At 36.0% G+C, this 21,022-nt stretch overlaps 2 protein-coding genes across 4 annotated transcripts; both read left to right on the top strand.

The window, feature by feature from the left end:
* Nucleotides 1-141: 141 nt before the first annotated feature.
* Nucleotides 142-2,183, top strand: LOC122034564 (GPI-anchored protein LLG1-like). Its single transcript, XM_042593866.1, has 3 exons — nucleotides 142-435; nucleotides 556-612; nucleotides 1,674-2,183. The coding sequence occupies exons 1-3, from the start codon at nucleotides 351-353 to the stop codon at nucleotides 2,033-2,035; spliced, it is 504 nt and encodes a 167-aa protein (XP_042449800.1). The 5' UTR covers nucleotides 142-350; the 3' UTR covers nucleotides 2,036-2,183.
* Nucleotides 2,184-2,976: 793 nt separating this feature from the next.
* On the top strand, nucleotides 2,977-12,419 carry LOC122034350 (uncharacterized WD repeat-containing protein C2A9.03-like). 3 transcript variants are annotated; one of them, XM_042593560.1, is made up of 10 exons: nucleotides 2,977-3,172; nucleotides 4,075-4,223; nucleotides 4,419-4,586; nucleotides 4,688-4,774; nucleotides 5,478-5,612; nucleotides 5,764-5,874; nucleotides 10,838-10,929; nucleotides 11,000-11,105; nucleotides 11,325-11,411; nucleotides 11,662-12,419. In XM_042593560.1, exons 2-10 carry the CDS (start codon nucleotides 4,083-4,085, stop codon nucleotides 12,115-12,117), a joined length of 1,383 nt encoding a protein of 460 aa, XP_042449494.1. In that variant the 5' UTR covers nucleotides 2,977-3,172; nucleotides 4,075-4,082; the 3' UTR covers nucleotides 12,118-12,419. The 3 variants fall into 3 exon arrangements, with proteins under 3 accessions (XP_042449494.1, XP_042449493.1, XP_042449495.1); XM_042593559.1 differs by having other exon boundaries at nucleotides 2,977-3,158; XM_042593561.1 differs by lacking the exon at nucleotides 2,977-3,172 and adding an exon at nucleotides 3,213-3,329.
* The last annotated feature ends 8,603 nt before the right edge of the window (nucleotides 12,420-21,022 follow it).

Below are 21,022 nucleotides of genomic sequence, written 5' to 3' on the forward strand. Positions count from 1 at the left end.
TACTACTAAATAGAACACAGGGTTAAAGATATTTTATCTTTTTTTTAATGCAATTTTAGTTTGAAGCCTCTTCATTTTAGTATTTTACATCGGAACAAAAATAAAATACGCGGGATGGGATTGTAAATAAGCGGAATGTCTGTGGGGTGAAGTGAACGTTCGTAAAAAATTATTCTACTGCCGTTCCCTGGCGGGCTTCCAGCTTCGCGTTCGATCATGTCCTCCTCTCTTCCCGACTTCCGCGGCCGTGTAAGCAGCGCCCCTCCTCTTCCTATACCGTTCTTCCACTTCTCTCCTCCGCGTCTCTTCCTCTCTCGTTCGGTTTGCACTATCGAAGGAGGTAGGATGAGATGGATTTGATTCCCAACATTCGCTTGCCCACTGTTCTTCTCCTCGTCGTAGCGGTGTCGGTTGCCGATTCCACCTTCATCTCAGGTAGGATGCCGAAAAAATTCGATCTTCAGTTGATATTTCCTCTATGATTTTGTTTTCTTTTCCCCTCTTTCCCGAGCTGACGAGTTAGGGCATTGAACGATCTTGGTTACCTTTGGATAGATAATGTGCTCGGGTCGCGTGGATCTGCCGGGCGGAGTTTGCTTCAGGCTCAAACGAGTAAGATAATTTGCACTTACTGATTTCCTTGTTCGTTTTCATTTATCTGACAATCCATCTTCCAGTTCATGGACGATATGCTCAAGTTATTTTTTTCTCTGTTTATTTTGATTAGCAGGATATTTAATTTCCGAAATTTTATGTTTCTATTTATTTATTTTTTTTCCTTTTCGTTCAAGGGCAGGATTGAATTGTCAGCATGAAAAACTAAACCAAAACTAATGTTTTTTTGTTTCTGTGCAAATTAGTTCCCAGAAAGTTTGGGTCTTCATGCAATTTCTTGTATTAATTCTGGAATCTGAATCCATACTTCATGTATTAACCGTTGCTATATCATAATCTTGAAGAGACCTCTATATGACTATCAGTCTTAAAGAACCTTAGAATAGAAATGATTTGACTTATCTTGTTGATTTGCAATTACTGTGACAATTTTTCCCCTCACTTCAAATACAATGATTTTTTATTCTGATCTCAGAGAGTCCTCTTCAATTTTTTGGCAGTCGATTTGTCAGGCTGCATTCTTAACCTGTGCTTTGCCATCTCAAGAAAATAAAAATTTAAGATGTGAAGATTCAAAGATCAGGCTGCATTCATTTTTTGTTTTTTGAAGGCTGCACTCTTATGCTTTGACATCTCAAGAAAATAAAACTTTAAGATGTGAAAATTCAAAGAACCAGCGTCTCTCATAAGTCTTATGTCGATGTCTTCATTCTTAAAATATACCACTTGCAATTTGGGAACTCTGAAGTTTGACTGTTTTTAACTTCACATATTTGACTGTTGAAAGTATGGCTATACAGGGACTTAATTTCCTTGTTATATCACAAAAAACACACCATTTTGGTGTTCAGATATGCTGACACTGGTATGGCTATATAGTTTCAAGAACAATGCAATGACATTGCTACTTAACAAATCTCAATTGAACCTACATCTTCTTTGTAAATAGCTGAAGATCATTATTGTGGCCCTCAAACCACAGATACTTGTTAGTCTGCCTGTTCATTATTTCATTTAACTGAAAGTGCTGAATCTGTTCTTTGGAAATTTATTGTTAGGTTGCCCCATCGACTTTGAAAACTTGAACTACACGATCATCACCAGCAAGTGCAAGGGTCCACAATACCCTGCTAACTTCTGTTGTACTGCCTTCAAGGAATTTGCATGCCCCTATGTGGATCAGTTGAATGATGCCGCAAATGACTGTGCCACGACCATGTTCAGTTACATTAACCTCTATGGAAAGTATCCTCCAGGCCTTTTTGCCAGTGAATGCCGTGAAGGCAAGGAAGGCCTCGCTTGCGATGCTCTTCCCCCAGGATCGGAGAGTGCTGCTGATGCAAGCTTCGCCACAACAATTCGATACTTCACTTCTCTTGTTCTGCTTTTTTCAGGAATTATAATATCCCTTTGTTGGTGAAACTGAAAAAAAATGTATAGATTGAGAGTTGAGACAAAATTGAGTCATGCCTATAAAGCTTGTTAGGTGCCACTACTTCGCCTCTGTGTATCATTGTGTGTATAACAGCAGTGAAATATTGCTTCTGAATTCAATGAACTTTTTGCTCTTTAGAAAAATACACATATTCATGTTAACCATCACATTGGTACTGGTTTTTTTACTTTGTGATTGAGAAATGTAATTTCAATTGCTCAAAAGCTCTTTTCTTGTGAATGCGGAAGTAATCAGGGTAGCAAAATGTGACTTAGGTTTGATCGATCTGATGTTTTATATTAGTGTCATTTATTTGAATGTAAAGTTTGTCCGTGTTATCATGAGAACATCAAATCTTTTGCATTTTTTTTGTTTAGTTCTGAAAATGATTTTAAAATAAAAAATGATCTTTACTACTCACTTTTGATACTTTCAAATTTATTAAAGGGTTTAAATATAAATTAAGAACAGCTTGCGGATGAATCAGTCCAACATGACTTTTTTAAATTAAAAAAAAAAGGTACTGTCAATTAAGAAGACGGATCTCTTGTCTATAATTGATAGATCAGAAGATGTTCCATTATATAGATTGATCTATTTTGATAGACCCTATCTATTAAACAAGTAAGATTCATCATAATCCATCAATCAAAGACAATGGATCATCCTCTAGTATCCTGCCTAGTTAAATAAGACCTTTATAAATTGAAATTGATTTTATTAAATTTCTCATAAAAGTAATAGGAGTATTTGAAAAAAATTAGTGTTATCTCCAAACTTCTGTGTTAATTGAGAACTTCTAAATAATAATAATAATACTAAGATCCGGTCATAAAATTACTAACTAGAAAAGAATGAAGAGAGAAATTTGTTTAGTAAGTTCAGTGAGTGTTACTCATGCCTATCCATTATCACTCAGTTTGTTATTCGTATCCTTTTCGCTGTTGCTTCATCCATAGGGAATGCATTAAAAAAAAAAAAAAGGGGGGGGGGGACCCTAATCCTATCCTTTTTATTTTCGGGAATTTCTTCGGTTTATGCTTGGAAGGCGTCCGATGCTTTGGATTCGGACACCGTGTGGATGCTAATCATCGCTCGACATGTCCTGGTAACCTATTGGAGGTGCATACTAATTATGAAAACCCATCTTTTTTTTTTTTTTTTTGCGATTCGTTCCCTGACCTGATAAGATCTTTGTTATCTGCAATCGATTTAAAGGCCATCGGCCTCTATTGGTTGTTTGTTGTCCTCATGTCGTCAGTTAAGTGCTAAGGTTCAGGTGTTGCTTCTGTTGCCGCTTTAGTTGAAAGATCTCATTTAAGGTTTTAGGGGTTCTTTATAAAATCTATCTTCCTTTTGGATTTCCTGTGTTGTCTGGGATAAATTAGTGAAGGACGTGGTCTATTTGGTTTTATGGTTCGGACTGATTCATGTCCTTGTTAGTTACATTTTGATTTGTTGTAAACTTATGCGCAAAAGCGACCCATTTTATAGTTAGGCAATTTAAGTTGATCAGACTAATATCTCTTAGTGTTGATGTTGTGTAAGCTTAGATTAAAATATTCTATCTTTTTCTCATATTCAGTTGGCGTTCTCCATAGGTTGTGCAGACATTTTGAAAAATGATTTTTTTCCCCCATTCTTCGTGATGATTTCTGTGAATAACTGGTTGCTTTTGAGTTTTGAGTACAATAGTGCAGAGATATTGAAGGAAATCTTTTTGTTATGAGTAAATATATATGTGTGATTGTGGCCTCTTGCAATTTTTTTCCTTTTTGGACGCTTGCTTAATAATTTATAATTGTGATTTCTGAATCTTTAGGATGGTGCATCAATGAATGAGCATGGCCCTTTTTATTTTGATATTTTGTAAAATCATATTCTCTTGTTTCTCTTTTGGATGGTGTTATTTCTTTGAATGTTTGTATTTATTTTTTCATTGATTTTGTCTGAAAATTTTCTGTCATGTTTATGTGGTTATTCTTATCCTTGAAAATACATTAATATCTATTTATCTTTGGCAGGAGAATATATGCCACGATACCACTTAGATGATATGGATGAAATGGCAGAAGATTATGAGATGGGCGATGTAGAAGATGACATGTATGAAGAATTTCAAGGTAGAGCAATGGGCTATTCAGACTCTGATGATGAAGAATATGACCCTTTGGTATGCTTATATCTACTTCTTTCCTTTTTAGTTTCTCCATTTAACAGGATGGCATTTGTAATATTATCACTCATTTTTGTTTATCTTTAATAAAATACAAACTTCTCATCATCATTATTGTATTGCTTTCCTATTTGTTCTTCAATGTTTTCTTATTTCTATGTCTTTTACAACTTAGTGTCTTTGTAATTTCAGAATGGAAGGGCAAATGATATTTCCTCTGCTCAAGCAAGGAAAGGAAAAGATATTCAAGGAATACCATGGAGTACACTAAGCATTACACGTGAGAGGTATAGACAAACCAGGCTGGAGCAGTACAAAAACTATGAAAATGTTCCAAATTCTGGAGAAGAATCTGAAAAGGCATGAACATGAACTTCGATGAATGAGTAGCTCAGTTGCATTTACTAGTGAACACATCTTTGCTGACCATCCAGCTCCTTTTTTTCCCATTAATCGTGTAGGAATGCAAACCAACAGAGAAAGGTGGCATGTATTATGAGTTCCAGCGAAATACAAGATCTGTCAAATCCACTATTCTTCATTTCCAAGTGAGTTAATTTGTTCCATCCTTTGGCTTGAAACTAATAATTCCACTTCTCTACAATCTCATGATCTTGCCAAAATGAGTTGCTTAATCAGATTGGCATGGAGGGGTTTGCATTTCAATTAAATTAATCAAATTTAAGGCGTGCTCACATTTTTTGTGGTTTGAATTTAAATTATGGAACACGTTTTCTTCATCAGTGATGTAGAAAGGAACCCATTAGCTAGCAATCTGTTGGAATTTATTGTATATTTCTATTGGATCCATAATCCAAGCTATTTATTTTCCAGTAGGATAGTGCTTAAGGACAGACATTCTCTCATCACATATGTAAATTTTCATATAGCTATCAGTTTCTCATAATACAAGAATGATGACTGTTTGATGGTTTCACATGTGTTACACTACTGCACACCTATGCCAACTTCCTGTTGTTTGTACTTTGTATCGGTCCTTACTCTTTTGATCAACCATCCATATAGTAGAAGAATTCAGAGGTTTCTTTGGATTTGCATTTCTTGTGAACAAGTCAATTGCTGCTGGCAAGTTGAATATGACCTTAATTTTTCACTACTCAGTTATGTTGAGGAGCATCTGTGTCAAGCCTGTAAATTATTTCTTCTCAACTCTGTTTTCTAGGTTGCTTAAAGCATTATATGAGCTCAAGTACTCTTATTGATGACCCCTATTCCATTTTGAATTTGCAGCTGAGAAATTTGGTTTGGGCTACATCAAAGCACGATGTCTACTTAATGTCACATTATTCTGTGCTTCATTGGTCCGCTTTAAATGGAGAAAAATATGAAGTTATCAATGTTTCAGGGCATATAGCTCCATGTGAGGTGTGCTAATAGAATCAGTTTTACTTTATTGTTGCTGGTATATTTTAACTGTGTTCGTCCCACTTAAGGTGTTTTTGAGAATTGAGGTTATGATTTTTGATATCTGGAATGCATTTCAAGTTAGGTTTACAAAAATAGTATCTGTCTACAGAAACACCCTGGTAGCTTGTTGGAAGGATTTTCACAAACACAAGTTAGTACATTAGCTGTGAAAGATAACTTGCTTGTAGCAGGAGGATTCCAAGGTGAACTTATCTGTAAGGTAATCTTCCGAATCTTGGGTTGCTTATGTTTTTTACATGGTTTTTATTGTTATTGTTTTGTCTGCTACGTTTGAAAGAATCTATACTTGTAGCTTGGAGGTGGGTTAATGATTGAGCTACCTATGTGTTGTGTTATACTTTGACTAGTTGACCAGTCCTGTTTGTCTAAACAATTTTTTTACCATAAATATTGCTGACTAAATAAATACAGAGAACTTGTTTCTTGTAGATATTTCCATGAGTGCTAAAATGTTTGTTCTATAGTTAATCTTTATTCCATGGCAATGTTCATGATTTGATGGAAAAGCCTGTATTGAAATTTGTGTTTTAACATGCTTTCAAGAAATTTTGTGCATAAGAACTGCCCCTTCAGGAATAATTGAAGAATGTTGTTTTAGAGATTTTTTGGTTCATGGAATCAGAGATCACCATTAGAATAAGCATTACCTGACAATCGTTCACATTGTAAATTGACAAGAATGTGAGTTTGAACAAATCCATTGAAAGGAATGTGATAATAGTATCCTTTAGTTTCCAATATTACTCATCTTAAAAATATCATTTGACTATTTATAATATTAACATGAGTTGAATATTTATTAATATATATTATATTTCATTAAGCATCAACTTTATATAAAAGCAGAGGGTAATTTTATCCTAAGAACTAGTTTAACATTTCCAATTAGAGGGAATATAAGATAGTGGGCATCACTTTATTGGGTGAATGTGATTCTCATGGGCATGTAAGAGGTCTGAGAATCTCAAAAAATTGGTTGTACAAAACTGGACACTGTAATTGCATAACTGTCATAGCTTTTCTGGGAGTTCAAGATTCCATGAAGGAAACATGCCCTTATAAATAAAATTCCTAACTGATTGATCTCTATTTGGTTCCATTTTGGACAGTCTCGCAAATCTATTTTGCTTGTAAGCAGCTCTCAAACTCCATTGCTAAATTAGGCTAGATTTTAGGTACCAGTTATTACTACTATGCCTTTTTGTGTCCTTTGAGTGGTCCTCATTTAATTGTTTGATCTTCAGTGTTGATTTTATTTGTACCAATTTTGAGAAATCATAGAGAGGTCAGCTAATCATTTATAGACTCTGCAGTCTGCATTCATGCAACACACTTGTTTTTTAACAATTTGAACTTTCTTGTTGCATCACACACACTTGCATCCACTCCCCTTCCTTGGCTATTCTCTCCATCTGACCTAAATCATTTAAATTGTTACTTCCTTCCAACTATGCATATTACTGTTTTGTTTATCAGCTAACCAGTATGTAGAGACCAAGCAAACTGAAACTATACTGTGCTTTTGTATATTTTTCACTGTAGTTGTTGGCCTAATTGTTAGTCAGACCATCGTTCCTGGAACACTGCTAGCTTGACTAGATTAGCTAATTGTTTGTCATTCGAGAATTGATAAGAATTGCTAAGATGTTGTTAGGTTGGCTGGTTTGACCCACTTTTGTGAGTATTTGTTGTTTGTGGAATTTGATTTGTTAAGGCTTGGTAGAAAACCTTGTGCTAGCTAGGATATGCAATCTTATCTGAACTCTAGTAATGCTCATATTTTAACCAATCAACAATCACCTGCCAATTATGGAGTGTTACCACTTTCATTTGCCACCAATGGGATTCTGGGGGTATGAAGATGTCTGGTGCTTGTTTTTATTGACCGTGGATTTTGTGGCATGTGCATATTACTTGCAAAATTGCAACTGTGAATTTGACATTGGGATTCTCTTGTTTCATGGCTAGTCTTTCTTGTTCTAATAGTTACATTGCAAGCAGTGGCTTGACATGGCCACTGCCTATCAATCTATTTAACATTTTAATCTCTTAGATAACCTATTTGAATTCTATTAACAGCCTTTTTTAAACCAATCAGTACTCTGCTCTCAGACAATCTTGTTATCACCGCCGCCACCTACCAGTTGAGTATTGAAATGACTGACACGAACTGAGGATGGCATTCACTACTTTTCCTTCCTTTCCATCTGCTTCGTATCTTCTTTCGGAGCAGATGATGGGCATTTGACCTGACAGAAGTTGTGCACTTGAGCGCATCTGTTCGCCCTTTTCTTTGGGGTGAACAAAGGCCTTCTTCTTCATTTAACTGGAGAAAGCTTGTTCCTACCTGAAGTTTTTTAGTGTATTATTATTGGTGTGTGTTATAAGCAAGATCCACAAATTAAATGAAACAGCAAATAACATATTTGTTTTATTCCATTCAAATTAGTAAATTATTTTCTTCTTAACCTTATATAATAAAGAAACAAAGATTATTCATACATTCTTCATGTTTGTACTTACAAATCTGGTGCTAATTTTTTTAAGTTTATTTTGTATGCTTAATGATTTTCATTCCCTTTTGTTCAACATTGGTAAGAGAGGTGGTGATTTATGGATTGATAGAATTGGGGGATAGTGGATACTTAATTTTGTTGGTTGATGGATTTCCCTATGACATGTGGTATTATGCTGGCCCTTTTTCCCACAGAGTTTATGAGGCTGAGCGGGTTGGATTATGGGCTAGAGACTACAGGCTTCGTCAACTTGAGAAGGTGTGTGGTTGGGAGGGGAGCTAGGATGCTCACTTAGCCGCATATCATGATGAGATGTTACATAGGATAGTTAGTCCAAGGATCTACTATATCCAGGTGGGACAATCATTTTTGGTGGATGGACCTGTTACCCTATGACAAATCATTGAACATAACCATGTATGAGACTCATCAGGGTGTGATGAAAATCGAAACATCTATTATGTAGCTAACTTTAGCGCACCTGTGCTAGACTTCTATTTTTATGATGCCGTTTTGGTTTTTTGTTTATTTTGGTTAAACTTGGAAGCTGGAATACATAAGTATGTGCCTTTTCTCTAAAGGCCTTAGTTTCCCTTCTATTTTCGGTATGATTTCTTTATGTATTATATTTGAAAAGTTCAAGCTGTCGGGTACATCTAATATAGCAGATAATTCATTATTAATGTGGCTCATACAATTTGGTCCCTTAATCGGTTCATGATCTTACCCGTAAAATAGCATTCCTATTCATCCATCAGATCGGGATTGCTTGTCTATGATGTATTATAAGATTTTTAATTTATAATTGAATCCAATGAATGAAATCTGGAGCCATGCCATTTGAAACGAATGGTTTTTTCACGAGATCGACACCTGCACAAAACATGCAATAATTTCGCTTGTGTCATCGCGTGCGTGACATGCACGCAATAGAAGGAAGAAGGAATCAATTTGGGGATGAAGACTTACCTAGATGCATCGGCGAAAGATTAGCTCTGGGAGGCGGGCGAGACAAGAAAAAATCGCAAAGAAGGGGAGGAGTTGGAAGAATTGAAGGCAGAATCGAGGAATACACGAGGAAAAAAGAAAAAGTAGGGTTTTATTAAAAGTTTTAATTAAAACCGTTAAATTATATATATAATTTCTAATTTCTAATTAATTATTATATAAATTATAATTATATAAATTAATAATTAATTAAATAAACAGTTAATTAATTAATATAATTACAATATATAATTTTTTGTTTAAAATATAAAATAAAATAAAAATAGATCATTTATATAATATATAGTTATATAATTTACAGTAAGTTTAAAATCAAACTTTAAATTATTTTTATAAATTTAAAATAGATTAAAATTTTATAAATAATTCTAAAAAATTTAAAAAATATATAAATTTGATTTTAGTATGCAATATAAACTATAATATTTAATATATATATATATATTTAGAATATTTATAAACTATAATTAGAAGGGGAGCCTTGGCGCAATGGAACAGTCTCTTGTAAAAAGCAGGGTAAGGCTGTGTACAATGGATCCTTCCCTGTGATCCCGCATAGCGGGAGCTTTGTGTACCGGGCTGCCCTTTTATAAACTATAATTATATAACTTAATAATTAAATAAATAAATAATTTATATAATTATTATATATAAATTAGGGTTAATTTATATAATTATTATATATAAATTAGGATTAATTTATATAATTATTATAGGTGATAATTTTTTTTTTTATCTTAGAATCATTTTGAGATTTGGAATCATGAAGATTAACATACTAGCTCTCTCTTTTTAGATTCTTGCTTCCTAATCATATGAAATACTTATTTTTGTTGATATGAATGTCTGATTTTTACACCTAGAAAATGCTTAAGATTATCTGTCCTTTATTTCAGAAGTTTTGAGAAAGGCATGTTGTCAAGTTACATAAAAATAATATACAACTTATATATATATATATAGTTTCGAAACCATATCGTTCTGGTAACCTCGGCATTAGTCGAGATTTTAAACCTTGATTGGATCAATCAGCCTGTCTCACTGAATCCTCTGACATGGATAATTTGGTTGCTACACTTCATCTTTTTGGTTCAATGTATGATCAGTGATTACCATAGCTACCTATTGATTACCCCATGATGTGATTATTTGGTTTGATGATAGTGTTTATTTTTAGATATCATTTTTCCCACTAGAAGAACTTGATTGAGAAACCAATTTGAGTTAAAACTTGACATCCTTTTACTAAGATGATCTTGAGAAGTTTCTTTGATGTGCATATTGAAGCACTGTGATTATTATTGATGCAAATGTTGCATTGTTGTATATATATATATATATCATAATTCTTGTTAAATAGAAGTGCTTGAGAATTCTCTTTAATGCGCATTTTGAAGCACTGTGATTATTGTTGATGCAAGTGTTGTATTGTTATGTTGAATTCTTGCTTCATGTATATGTCCAAATTTTGGCCTTGATAAATGGATTTTCCCTGAATTTGTTAGAGAAAAATAAGTATCTGTATGCTTGTTTCTTTCTAGTTGAGCATGTCCACAGGTTATTACCATGCTTCAGTGTACATATGATTGATGGTGAAATCAATGTCATCCAATATTCTTTTCTTTGAAATTGAAACAGTTTTTAGACCGGGAAGGAATTAGCTTTTGCTGCCGAACGACATATGATGACAATGCTATCACCAATGCTTTGGAGATTTATGAAAGTTCGAGGTAATATGCATTACTGTCACTAACTTTCTTGCGTGTATTTTTTTTCCTGACTGTATTATGACACATCCAGTGGGGCTGTTTGTTTCATGTCTTCAAATAATGACTGTGGAGTACGAGACTTTGATATGGAGAAATTTCAGCTTTGCAAGCATTTTCGCTTTCCATGGCCCGTGAATGTAAGACAAATAATTTGTAAAATTATCCAGAATGGGTTAAACCAAATTCCTAGTAATATTAATGCACGTACCTTATTACTTCAGCCAGCAGTGAAGGGAATCTTTTAATTTTTTTTTTGTTCCATGTTTGAATTTTGTGTTAGTTATTTTGTTTGTGTTGCATGCTAACATTTGGATTGTTAATATAACTGACGGTGTCATTTTTTTTTTTTTTTGCAGCATACATCACGTAGTCCTGATGGAAAAGTTCTTGTCATTGTGGGAGATGATCCTAACAGCATGTTGGTTGATGCTCATACGGGAAAGGTTTGTAGTATTCAAATGCTAATAATGTTAGGAGTAAAACATTAGTACAATGGTCTTAAGAGATCCAATTAGAGAATAAATACACTATGATTCTGATTTATCTTTAAGTTTTAAAGTAGTAAATGGAAAATTTGTTAAAGTTTAGTGACTTATCAACACTCCACCATAGTGGTTTAAATGCTGCGTGGTTTGGCTTTCGAAACTTGAAATCTAGCTCGAATAACAACTTTTGCAACTCTGGTTATTGCAGACTGTCCATACCTTGCAAGGTCATCTGGATTTCTCATTTGCATCGTCATGGAATCCTGATGGCCAAACGTTTGCCACCGGTAACCAGGACAAAACGTGCCGGATTTGGGACATCAGGAATCTATCAAAATCTGTTGCCGTATTGAGAGGCAATCTTGGCGCTATCAGATCGGTTCGCTTTTCATCTGATGGTCAATTTTTGGCAATGGCAGAACCTGCTGATTTTGTTCATATCTACGACGTGGGAAGTGGGTACAACAAGCGACAGGAGCTGGACTTCTTTGGTGAAATCTCAGGCATGTCATTCAGTCCCGACACAGAAGTGCTATTTGTTGGGGTATGGGATAGGACTTATGGTAGCCTACTACAATACGGCCGGGGACGAAACTACACTTACAATGCTCTTCCCTCAGGATCGGAGAGTGCTGCTGATGCAAGCTCCACCGCAACAATTTGATACTTACCTTTCTTGTTCTTTTCTTTTCTGGAATTGTAATTTCCCTTTGTTGGTTAAACTGGAAAAGGGTATAGAGTCTGCTACCTCGCACTGTTATTCCAAATGTATGAAGTCTTCGAGGGTTTAGACAAATGGAGCCATGCCTACGAAGCTTTAAGCTTATTAGGTAACAGTACCTCGCTTATAACAGCAGTGAGATATTGATTCTGAGTTAAATAAGCTTGTTGCTCTTTAGAAAAATACACATATTCATGTAAATGGTTCTTTTTTACTTTGTAAATCTTGCATTTTCTTAGCAGCTACAACACACTGATAGAATTGCGATACATCACTAATATAGGCAGTGAAATATTGATTCTGAGTTAAATAAGCTTATTGCTCTTTAGAAAAATACACAAATTCATGTAAATGGTTCTTTTTTTACTTTGTAAATCTTGCATTTTCTTAGCAGCTACAACATACTGATAGAATTGTGATACATCCCTAATGAACAAAAAGATGCTTATACAGTAGGTTCTAGTTATCATTAATTTCTAAAAGAATATTAAAATCAAAATAATAGCTAACAAAGTGCTGATATGAATCCATCACAAGACTATTATTCTTACTTGTCAATAATAATCACAGTATTAATATCATTAATAATATAGATTAATTATGGATGTGTAATATCAGAATAACGAAATGTGATATATAAGTGTTCATTTTTAATAAGTCCTCTTTATGATCTAAATTGGGTTTAAATCATATTTACTAAAAATGTTATGTTAAATTACAATGGTAAATCACGATTTAACTTTATGACTCTAAATGGAGTGCACATCATATTTACAACCAAATGTAAAATCGCCAGTAAATATGATATTCATATGTTAGAAAAAGTTAAAGCCATATACACATAAAAAATCTATAGTATATACAACAAAATTAAAGTCAAATATGGTATTTCCATCTGCCTAGTTTCACTCACTAGGACTTTCCATCTGTCTGACTTCACTCACTAGGATTTTCCATCTGCTTGGCTTCACTCACCAGGACTTTCATCTAGCTTCACTCACTAGAATTTTCCATCTGCCTGACTTTATCACCAGGACTTTCATCTAGCTTCACTCACTAGAATTTTCACACTGTCTGGCTTCACTCACCAGGACTTTCACCTACCTAGCTTCACTCACTAGGTCTTTCACTTGGCTTCATTCACCAAGATTTCCCAACTGCCTAGATTCACTCACTAAGTCTTTCACCTGACTTCACTCACCAGGACTTCCCCTTGCCTAACCTCCAGTTAGGACTTTCTCAGTCAAATATCTGGTCAACTTTAACCTAGTTGACTCTTCTTCACATCAAACTGGTCAAATCTTGACCAAAAGGGAATTCCACCAACAATATCTCCAATTGAACGATTGCTCCTGCAATCTCTATATATTGTCAAACATCGAAACCAAATCAAGACTTAATCTTGAGCCAACTCAAGTTTAGTCAACCTGGTCAACCTTAACCCAGGGAATATTACACCAACAATCTCTCCTTTTTTGATATTTGAAAATACCTTTAAGTTAGGCTAATCTCATAGCCTCAACTTCCCTTCATGCCAAAATATGAATGAGGGTTTCCTTCATTCTTTCCCTTTCCTAGAGGGCAAACTCCCTCTTTAGGTAATGAATACCTAACTTAAACCCTACATTCCCCCCTTTGGCACACATCAAAAACTCTTCTCCTGAAGAGTTACTCACACGCTGTTCACAACCTCTCATGTTGTTCACAACACCATAATGAAGATCTCATACCCTTCATTGTCTTCAATGCTCACCCTTGAGCATTAACCACTTAACAATGCTCATCCTAGAATATTCATCATTCCAACAATGAAGATCTCATACCCTTCATTGTATCCAATGTCCACTCTTGAGCATTAATCCACTTTACAATGCTCATCTTAGAGCATTTTCTCTAACGAATGTTAACCACCTTCCAAGATGTTAAAAAAAATTTTCATGTCCTTAAAGAGTGGCTCCCCCTAAAGACATACTCCAAACTTCTGTCATTGCACCAACAATGACTTAGAATCCCTAAACCTTTAGGAAACCCAAAACTTGAAGTTTTAAGGTTCAAGTATCATTATTTGAATGCAAACCTCAACCTAAACTTCAACTAAGTCTACTTTTAACCAAACCATTCTTGTTTCAACAAGAATATCACCCTTAAATGTATATAAATATATTACAAGGGGTTGGGAATGGTTAACGAGACTAAAAATGGCTTAAAGTACTGAAATCAAACTTCGACAGCCAAATCTAGCCTTTTCAATCGATTAGGGTTGGGACTCAATCGATTGAATCTGTTTCAATTGATCCATTGATCGATTCCACGAGCTTCTGTTGACGAAAAATACCTTTGAATTGATCCACTGATCGATCTAGGCATGAATGAATCGATCGGCTGATCAATTTAGTGATCTTTTGCTCACGAGAAACCCATCTCAATCGATCGGTTGATCGATTAAGACACTCTAATCAATCGGCTGATCGATTGAAGCTTTGATTTCCTGAAAGTGAATTTCAACCAAGATTCAAAAATATCCTAAAAATTTTACAAAATTCTAAAAATCATGAAACTTCTTGTAGACATTATTTAGGGTATATACTATTATGGAAAAATAGTTTTCTAAGAAATACACCTATTTTAAAAAATTGTCACAAACTTGAAAACTCTTGAAAACTTCAATGTTTTCTTTTAGTTTGTATCTAATTTTTCAATGATGATTACTATCAAAAGATAGCCTTCACCAAGGTTTTCCAAAGTATATTTAAAATAAATTTCAAAACCAATTTCCAATCATATTTTTTGGGCTCAATGCACATGACTTGTACATTAGTTTTCCCAATGATTTGAGGACACATAACTATGTGTTTTGTTGAAATCAAAACTCAATAAGATGCACTAAATCAACATCTTGAGTTTTATTCATCATCCTAACATCTCACTTGTATCTAATGTGCACTAAAACACATACAAGTCACCTTATAGTCTTTGTGAGATGTAGATTTTGGTTTTGCCCTAAACTAGGGATTATGCATATCTACCTAGGCATTTTAATTTATAAGTATCCACCTAGGATGTCACTTGTTAGTAAATGTCATTGTCCTTAATTATAAGGAATTTAAAACTATTGCATGTTGATTTTATGGCATACATCAAAATAAGTAATTTTCAAAAGAAAATATACTATAACTACATGATATATGTATGACATGACATGATATTTGTGTTTATTTTTCATAATAATTATAAATGCAACATATGATATCATGACATATGATGGGTAAACAATCATGCCAATTTAGCATTACTAAGTATACCTAGATTATCTATTTAAGTATTCTTAAACCTTAGCTAAACTTAATAAAATCATCCTAGGTTGCCCCTATTTTCATAAGAAAATGTCAAACTCCCAACTTAATATTTCTTTTGGTTTTCCTCATTTGTGCCAATTTAAATTAAATCCAATTCCTCAAATTTTGGAGCATTTTACTCTTCCAAAGAGTAAACAATTAATCATTTTCATTTTCAAAGGTTAACAAAAATCTTAAAAATGCCTCCAAGTGTCAACTTTATTAAGGTTGGGTTAACCACCCTTACTCATTTAGAGTTGACATTCTCTAAACCCATCTAGGGTATAAATAATATGCTCCTAAGAACCCAAAATCTATTAGTGCTCCTTGGATGCTCTAGGTGCTCACTAGGGATGACTTCCCTAGTTACCTTCCTAATAACCTTTAGGGTGTGTTTGGTTCAAGTCATCATGTATAACCTTGGTTATGTGATTACCAGGTAATCACATAATCAAGGTTATAGGGAATAAAACATAACAAAATGTTGTTTGGTTAAACTTAGATAATGCAACAAAAACTTGTTTGTTTGAAGGTTTTAATGAATACCCTAGTTTAATATTTTATCATATTACCCTCAGTTACAAAACCAACTATACATAATAATAATAATATTATTATTATTATTATTTTTTTTAATGTTTTTTTACTTTTTTTTTTCTTGTATATTTTTTTATTTTTTTATGTGTTTTTTTATTTTTTATATTATTTATATATTTTTTTATTTTTTTACATTTTTACATTTTTAAAATTTTAATTTTTATTTATTTATTTATTTATTATTTTTTTTTAAAAAAATTAATTTTTTAAATTTTTTTTAACAATTTTAAAATTTTTATTTTTTTTTAAATTTTTATTTTTTTATTTTTTAAAATTATTTATTTTTTAAAAAATAAATTTTTAAATTTTTTAAAACATTTTTTTTTTTTACATTTTTTTATATTTTTTTTACATTTTTTTTCTTTTTTTTCATGTTTTTTCTTATCGGAGGATATTTTTGGTAAAAAAAATTCGTTAACCCCGGAATCAACAAAAACCTTAGTTTTCTGAGGTTTTCCGATTCCGGGCTGCATCCCTTTTGCTGACGTGTCGGGCATGAAACATTACTTGGAAATCATCGAATACCTAAACCAAACAAGGTTTTTGTTGATAACCTTGGATGGATAACCAAGGTTATCAAGAATAACCCCGAACCAAACGCACCCTTATAGACTTCTTAGAAGCCTTGGTCACACTTGACTCACTTAGGTCAACTCTAGGGATAGCTTCTCTTGTGACCTTCTTGATGACTTTCTTTGACTTCTTAGAAGTCTTAGTCATATTGGTCTTGACAAAAATACTTCTAGGGATAACTTCCCTTGTATCTTTGACTTGACCCCTCAACCTAGGGTTGGTTCCATAACTATATGGAACCCTATGATATGAAGTCACATCCTTCTTAGCCTTAGGTTTGTATCCCAAACCTATGGTAATTTGATGGCTTTTGTGTTCCTAGACCTAGGTAATACTCATTTTGCCCTTTTAGAATATTTTTGATTCTTTTCAAGGTTTTTTCCAATTTATCAAGCCTCGGCCTTAAGACTTGGGTTTTCATCTTTAAATCCTTAGATTTTGATTATTTTTGAGTCCCATAAGCATTTTTGTTTTTAGGCCTATATTCAAAATTCTTAGAGTTCTTGCCCAAGTTTTTATCTACCTTTCTAACCCTATGTGTGGTAGTCTTAGCATGATATGCTACATGCTTTTCCTTAATTCTATCATGCTTCCTATTTTCATGATAAATGACATTAAAATGATATAAACTATACCTAGCATGCTTTTTATCATGTGTCAAAGGAGTTGATTCAATAAATGATACATTGGATTTTACCTTGGAAACTCCCCCTTGACATGAGCTTCCTCCTTTGACTTTGGCCAATTTCTTCCCCTTAGGATATTGACTCTTATAATGTCCTCTTTGATTGCAAGAGAAACACACAATGTGCTTCTTGCTCTTCTTTTTCACAGGACCAACCTCCTTGGCCTTCTCCTTAGCCTTTTGTGCCGCTTGACCTTTCTTCTTGGTCAATTTGGGACACTTTCTCTTATAGTGCCTATGTTCCCTACACTCAAAGCAAATAATATGAATTTTATTGTTAACAATTGAAATTGTTATACCTTTACTTGTAGGGGTGGCACATGATCCTCTATTTGATTTTTCTTGACTTGTGGAGGTGGCATCGTCTTCCTCTTCATTTGACCCGGAAGTGGTTGCTTCTTCTTGCTCCGATGTTAGTAAATGACGCTCCCCCTCAATCCTAGAGGTGGAGGCCTCTTCATCTTCATCCTCTTGCCCATTGAACAAAGAGTATGCTCTCTGTTTTGTTGGTGCAGGAAGCATCCGACGATCGAACCTAAGTTTTGATAATGGAAAAGAGATTCAAAGTTAAGATTCTCTGTTATCTAACATGTTGAATGAGTGTTTCAGGAAAGTCCTAACTGCGGTTAGACAGGTGAAAATCCTAGGGGATGGTAACCCTAGGTCCTAGGGGGTGGTAACCCTAGGTCCTAGGGGGTGGTAACCCTAGGTCCTAGGGGGTGGTAACCTTAGGTGGAGAAAAGTCCTAGCTGTGGTTAGGCAAAGGAAAAACCCTAGGGGGCGGTAACCCTAGGTCATAGGGGGTGGTAACCCTATGCGGAAAGTCTTGGCAGGTCGATGGCTTCAGGCAAAAGTCCTAGGGGGTGGTAACCCTAGGTGGAAAGTCCTGGTGTCGCGAACCAGGTGAAAGACTGGACTAGCCGGGAAGCGGATGTCCAGCAGAAAGTCCGGAAGTATCGAGTGCTGAGCAAAAGTCCAGTCGATCTGGAGGATCGCACTGGCAACAGGTAAATCTCCTGAGTGGAGTAGGTGAGGACGCGTTCCCCGTAGAGGGAACAGTAGGCGTCGGGTCGACCTAGGGTTTCCGGTTGGAAACCCGAAGTCAGACTCGGACAGTCCGAAGACTGTCTATACTTCATTTATCATGTTTATTGTGCTAACTTTGTGTTGCAGGATAGTGTTTGGGACTAACGTATCTTACAGGTGCAAAGGAGCAACCTAAAGCCTCGGATGAACAGTGTCTGAGGCGCCTCCATGGAGCTTGGAGGCGCCTCGGGTGCAAAAGCTGAGCTTGAAGCAGGCAGAAGGCGCCTTGGAAGGCGCCTTGAGAGGGCTATAAGGCGCCTTGAGAGGATGAAGTTCGACCAGATCAGATGTTATCTACGCGGAAGACCAGGCAGCATGGAGGCGCCTTGAACAGCCTTCAAGGCGCCTTGAACACCCTTTATAAGGGGGTTTCGACCAGCACTTCAATCAATCAAGTTCCAGGCCTTCTTCCTTCAACGTGCTGCTAACAAAGTCATTCCGAAGTGCTGCTGCAACATTCCGACGACCCGGAGCTTCGTTTTTCTCTTCTTTAAGTTGTCGGTACAAAGTTATTCTAATTGCTGTTACAGTTGTAATTTGTAATTCTTATCGAGCTTATAGTTGTTGCCCACCGGAAGCGATCAAGGATCGCGGGCCTTCGAGTAAGAGTCGCCTCAGGCTCCGAACGAAGTAAATCTCTGTGTCCTTCTGTTTGTGTTTGTTTGTTTTAATTCCGCTGCTTTTGTAACGACCCAACTCCTGGGTACTAGGCTGTGAGCCAGATCGCTACATTAACTACTGAAACTACTGTGCGGAAAACTGAGCAAATTTGAAATTTGCTAAACTAATTACTGTAAAGTCTTAACCTGACATTCTAAGAGCACCTGAGTGTTGTACACATGCTAGGAGAGACAATCTATGCCTCTGGGATGTCCTGCTAGCTGTAATCAGACATTTCAACCGATCCGTGAGTCGATTGAGGCGTCGGAACGATTCACAGATCGTTCCAGCTGATACTGGCACGGTGGCACCTTCTGGATCGGTCGGCTGACCGATCCACAAGCTTACCTCGCTTCTGTACGCAGCTGGATCGGTCTACCGACCGATCCAGGAACACCCTGATCGATCGGGAGACCGATCAGTGAGCCTCCGTGCTTCTGCTGCGTTCTGTACGCAGCTGGATCGGTCTACAGACCGATCCAGGAGTACCCTGATCGGTCAGTAGACCGATCAGTACACTTCTGTTCGCCTTTGGATCGGTCGGCTGACCGATCCATAACCCTTGCCAACTCTCTGTTCGTGCCTGGGTCGGTCGGCTGACCGATCCAGGAACCTGCAAATCTCCTCCGAGGCTACTGTATCGAACTAGATCGGTCGGCTGACCGATCCAGGAGGATACAGTAGCATACTGTATCTCGCTGGATCGGTCGGCTGACCGATCGGAGACCGATCAGTGTCTGATTTCACTCGAGAGTTCTGATTTCAGCACTTTGGCGTGCCAAAACATTACACAACAGTTCTAAAACAATGGAAATACATTCCAGCATGTAAGTACTAATATTCTAAACATGATGACTAAACAAGATATAGTTTACTAAGCTGTAACAAGACTAATTCATAAAACTAGACATGTTAAGTACTAAAACTGAAATAAAAGCGTGTAGATCCCAAGGATCTTTATTCCAGACCCCTTGCACACACACATCATCGTAGCATCGCCCTCCAGCCTCCGCTAGTCCACTTTTCTTTTACCTGTATCTGCAGTATAAGAAAAGTAGTACCTGTAAGCTTAAAGCTTAGTAAGAAACCATCTACCTCACTAAATCATGCATACGATGCGAATATGATTTTAAATCATGTTGTTTGAAAAACATACTGAACATGCTGTTGGGACCTTAGATGGCTAGAGGGGGGTGAATAGCCTCTTTGAAAAACACTAAACAACACTTTCTTCAAGAACTTGTTAGCACAGCGGAATTAGAAAACTAAAACAAGAAAACACAGCACACTAACTCAGAGATTTACGAGGTTCGGGGATAACTTGCCCCTACTCCTCGGCGTGTCCGTAAGGTGGACGAATCCTCTTGATCTTTCGGTAGATCACACCCCGGAAGCTATCCGGCTAAAGGATTCTCCTTCTCGGTGGAGTAACCTCTCCACAAAGTCTTTAACAGCAGTAATAAATTTAAGCACAAGACTTACAGTAGTGGCTCAAGTGAAAATGATCAAGGGAAGCTCACAGCCACAATCAGCGAAGAACAATCAGCGAAGAACAAGCACACTGCTTCAATCTTCAGAGTTTTTCTCCACAGTTTTTCACAGCAAGAGCACAAAAAGCATTGTCCCGAGAGCCTCTCCTCTTCACCTTCATATGCCTCTCTGCTCTGTAACGGATCTCTGCCAAACCTGCAGCAAATCCCTGCAAATCCCTGCAACCGTCCACGACGTCGCCAATCACACTTCTTCCTTGTCTGATTGTCTCAGCTCCCACCAATGGCATCCTCGTTTCCACTGGTACCTCTGAGCTTGAACCTATCAGCACAAGTCAAGCTGATTTCGACCAAACGGCTGCCAGCAGATCGCAAACGAGACGTTGCTACCAAAACTGGTTTGTCCGCAGCGAGACACAGCA

Source organism: Zingiber officinale, chromosome 11B (assembly GCF_018446385.1).
Source record: "Zingiber officinale cultivar Zhangliang chromosome 11B, Zo_v1.1, whole genome shotgun sequence".
Lineage (NCBI taxonomy): Eukaryota > Viridiplantae > Streptophyta > Magnoliopsida > Zingiberales > Zingiberaceae > Zingiber > Zingiber officinale.